Source organism: Panicum hallii, chromosome 7 (genome assembly GCF_002211085.1).
Source record: "Panicum hallii strain FIL2 chromosome 7, PHallii_v3.1, whole genome shotgun sequence".
Classification (NCBI taxonomy): domain Eukaryota; kingdom Viridiplantae; phylum Streptophyta; class Magnoliopsida; order Poales; family Poaceae; genus Panicum; species Panicum hallii.
Genome location: NC_038048.1, coordinates 21,528,961 through 21,531,956, shown reverse-complemented (window position 1 = coordinate 21,531,956; position 2,996 = coordinate 21,528,961). Strand labels below are relative to the sequence as shown.

General features: G+C 48.8%; 1 protein-coding gene across 1 annotated transcript; it reads right to left on the bottom strand.

The window, feature by feature from the left end:
* Positions 1 to 214: 214 nt before the first annotated feature.
* LOC112898875 (CASP-like protein 2A1) lies at positions 215 to 1,792 on the bottom strand. Its single transcript, XM_025967178.1, has 2 exons — positions 1,327 to 1,792; positions 215 to 737 (listed from the first exon to the last, which is right to left on the bottom strand). The coding sequence occupies exons 1-2, from the start codon at positions 1,672 to 1,674 to the stop codon at positions 459 to 461; spliced, it is 627 nt and encodes a 208-aa protein (XP_025822963.1). The 5' UTR covers positions 1,675 to 1,792; the 3' UTR covers positions 215 to 458.
* Between the last annotated feature and the right edge of the window lie 1,204 nt (positions 1,793 to 2,996).

The window sequence follows — 2,996 nt, the reverse complement described above, 5'->3', positions numbered from 1 at the left end:
CTTCACGAGTTGGAAGGACGTTTGCACCCACAAATAGTCAAGAGATGATGTCTCTTTATTTCTCCTTGTTTAAGTTTTTGTTTCACCTCAGATTTGGTATATATTTGCATGTCCTATCTATTTATATTTTTAGATAAATTTTTGATGCACTAGTTTAGGTGTGACCATATTGCGAAACATGATACCTAAAGAGGTGGTATTTCAATTCATCTACTACACATAACAACCACACAAACTAGTATATAATTACCAAGTCAAGCACAATGTCATAGCAGCAGCAGCAGCAGCAGCAGCAGCACGGTACTAATCATAGTATGTAGCAGCAAACTACTATGAATTATACATAAGCCCTTGCTTATTACTTGATCGCCTACACAAAACAGAGAAATGATGCAACCCCGCTTCCCTTTGGAGCCTCCAATGGATGGACGGCAGCCTCTTGTACGCCGACGGCAGCTTCAGCGTGGGTAGGCGGCGATCTCGACGCCCTTGTTGCCGAGCGCCGACGACGGGGGCGCCTCGTAGGCGCTGAAGAGGCGGTAGGAGGAGATGAGGGAGAGGAGGATAAAGCAGAGCACGGAGCCGAAGGTGATCCCCACCGAGGTCCGGGCCTGGCGGCAGAAGCTGCCGAACACGCCGCACGCCTCGCTCCATGTCACCTCCTTGTCGCCGTTGTAGGCCAGGTACAGCAGCTCCGCCGCCGCCGCGCCCGCCGCCAGGATCAGGTACGTGAACACCTGCAGTATGGATGCCATGGGTCAGTCTCACTCTCTCCCCCAAAATAGTCGTTAAGTTCCCTTGGCAAGCACAGGAGCTGTGTCTGTCAGTATTTGAGTAGTGAAATTGACAGCAGGCTAGGCTGTGTAGTTTCTGTACATGAAACCTTGAAACTCTGAACAACTTTGAACAGAAATGAAACTAATCCAACGCTAACTGTTTAGAACCGGCAAGCTAAATTCTGTTCCGACTTGCTAATTTTCGTTTGTTCCTCAGTGTACTAAACTCCAATCTGGTATTCAGGCAAGCACAGCACGCACGGATTTGGCATAAATTTTGCAAAACGAACAGATCCTCTAGAATCCCCTGACGCACCTCCTTCCAGGCTCCAACAGAGCCGAAATTGCAATCACAACGTACCACGCAATTTTACTCATAAAAATTTCTTTTCCTAACATGATTTTACTAATAAAAATCGTCACGTGTTGTTGGCAAAAAAGAAGAGAAAAGACATTCTTCAGAGTATTTTCAACATGCTGCTACCAGCTGAATGCGTAAAAGTGAAAAGTGAGGGCAGAGCAAAGATGGACGGCAAGAACAACGACGGACCTGGTCGAGGAGGAAGACGACCCAGGAGCGCGAGACGGTGGCGGGCCTTGGCACGGCGGTGTAGAAGGCCGTGACGAGCGAGTAGGCGGCGCAGAGGCCGTTGGCGTAGACGAGATACTTGAAGCCTCCGAGGTCGGAGTAGGCGACGGTGCCGTACTCGTTGGTCTGCTGGTCCTTGAGCATGACGGCCATGGCGGCCACGCACAGCCCCAGCGGCGCCGCGCGCAGCAGCGTCTCCACGGGCCGCACCCGCGCCGCCGCCGCCTCGCCCGCCGCCAGCTGCTGCTGCTGCGCCGCGTCCGCCGCCCCGGCCGCTCCGACCGCCTTTTCCTCCGCCATCTTGGACATCTCCGCCCGACCCCCCTCTCTCTCTCTCTCTCCCTCTCTCGAAGCAACGCGAAGAGTCCCGGCAAGGCACGCAGCCCACGCACTCTCTCTATCTCTCTCTCTAGGAAGAAGCAGGAGGCGAGGGGGGAGAGAGCATTTAAGGACCGAGGCGTGGGCGAGTGGGGGAGAGTGGTTGGAGCGCAGTAAGGGGGCTTGAATGCGCGGAGTTAATGGCGCGCGCGGTGGCAGGGCCGTATGGGCGCATGGGCGATGGATTATGGCCTATAGTCCGTTGATCCCAATGCGGCCGAGGCGATTGGTGGCACGGCGCGCGGCCACGCCGTGCGTGTGCGTCGCGTCGCGTCCTCGTCCTCCTTGCCGCAATGCACGACGCGCCTACCTGTCGGCACTGGCCGCGGCCGCGTGCGCCCAGCGTTGTCGCTATGGTCTTTTAGGGCCGGGGCGGGAGCTGTGCGTGATGGACGGGCCATCCTCAAGCTTGCGTTTGCATATCCTGTCACTATTTTATTATGGTGTGACATCCTCCCGCTTGACTTGGTTGGTGTGTCAAGTACCTTTACATCCATAGTATAAATCATTATTGATAACGTGATATTAGTGTTATCACATTCAACATAAAACAAATTACTCTATCTATTTAAAATAAGATATTCTTGTAGATATCGTTGGTCAAAGCACAATATTCGAATCCAGAATTTATATTTAGGATCCAAAGGAGTATCGTGGATATATTTCACGCACTAAAGTACTTCGCTCCAAAATATAAGTACATAATTTTCTACTTTTACATGATATAAAGAGTTTACATTTATTGACAACTTGATATTACTAAATTCACCTATAAAAAGTGGTTTCATGATATATCTCTTTCTATTTAAGATAATATCTTCTATAAATGTTTTTAGTTAAAGTATTACATTAGAGCTATGTCCATATCCTAGGGAACTTATATTTCCGACCTTAAGAAAGCAAGAGTAAGAAAGTCTAGTGGTCATCTAAATTACAATTTGCATGTCATATTCTCTTTCGAGAATTAAGACATGGTACATTTTGATAGTAAACTGATCAATGAACCGTAGTTTTGATGGTTGAATGAGAACATGCCCAATGAGACCGGCATTGTTTATGCTAGTATACAAGGACTTAGTTTTACGGATGCAAGATGATAGATTTGAGTTTCCAATGGTGACGCTTATCAATCACCTGAAAAGGAAAAAGTATAAGTAGACGTGTTGAAGATCCTGAAATATTATGAGAAGGACCCAGGAAAAAGTATAACTAGCACGAACAGAAGGAACATGGCGCAAAAGAAAATCCATTTG

Bases quoted from the DNA above. Each gene is read 5' to 3' on its own strand.
- LOC112898875 (XM_025967178.1), bottom strand. From the start codon at position 1,674: ATGTCCAAGATGGCGGAGGAAAAGGCGGTCGGAGCGGCCGGGGCGGCG. The intron at 738-1,326 runs GTCCGTCGTTGT...TCCATACTGCAG, and splicing joins TCGTCTTCCTCCTCGACCAG to GTGTTCACGTACCTGATCCT.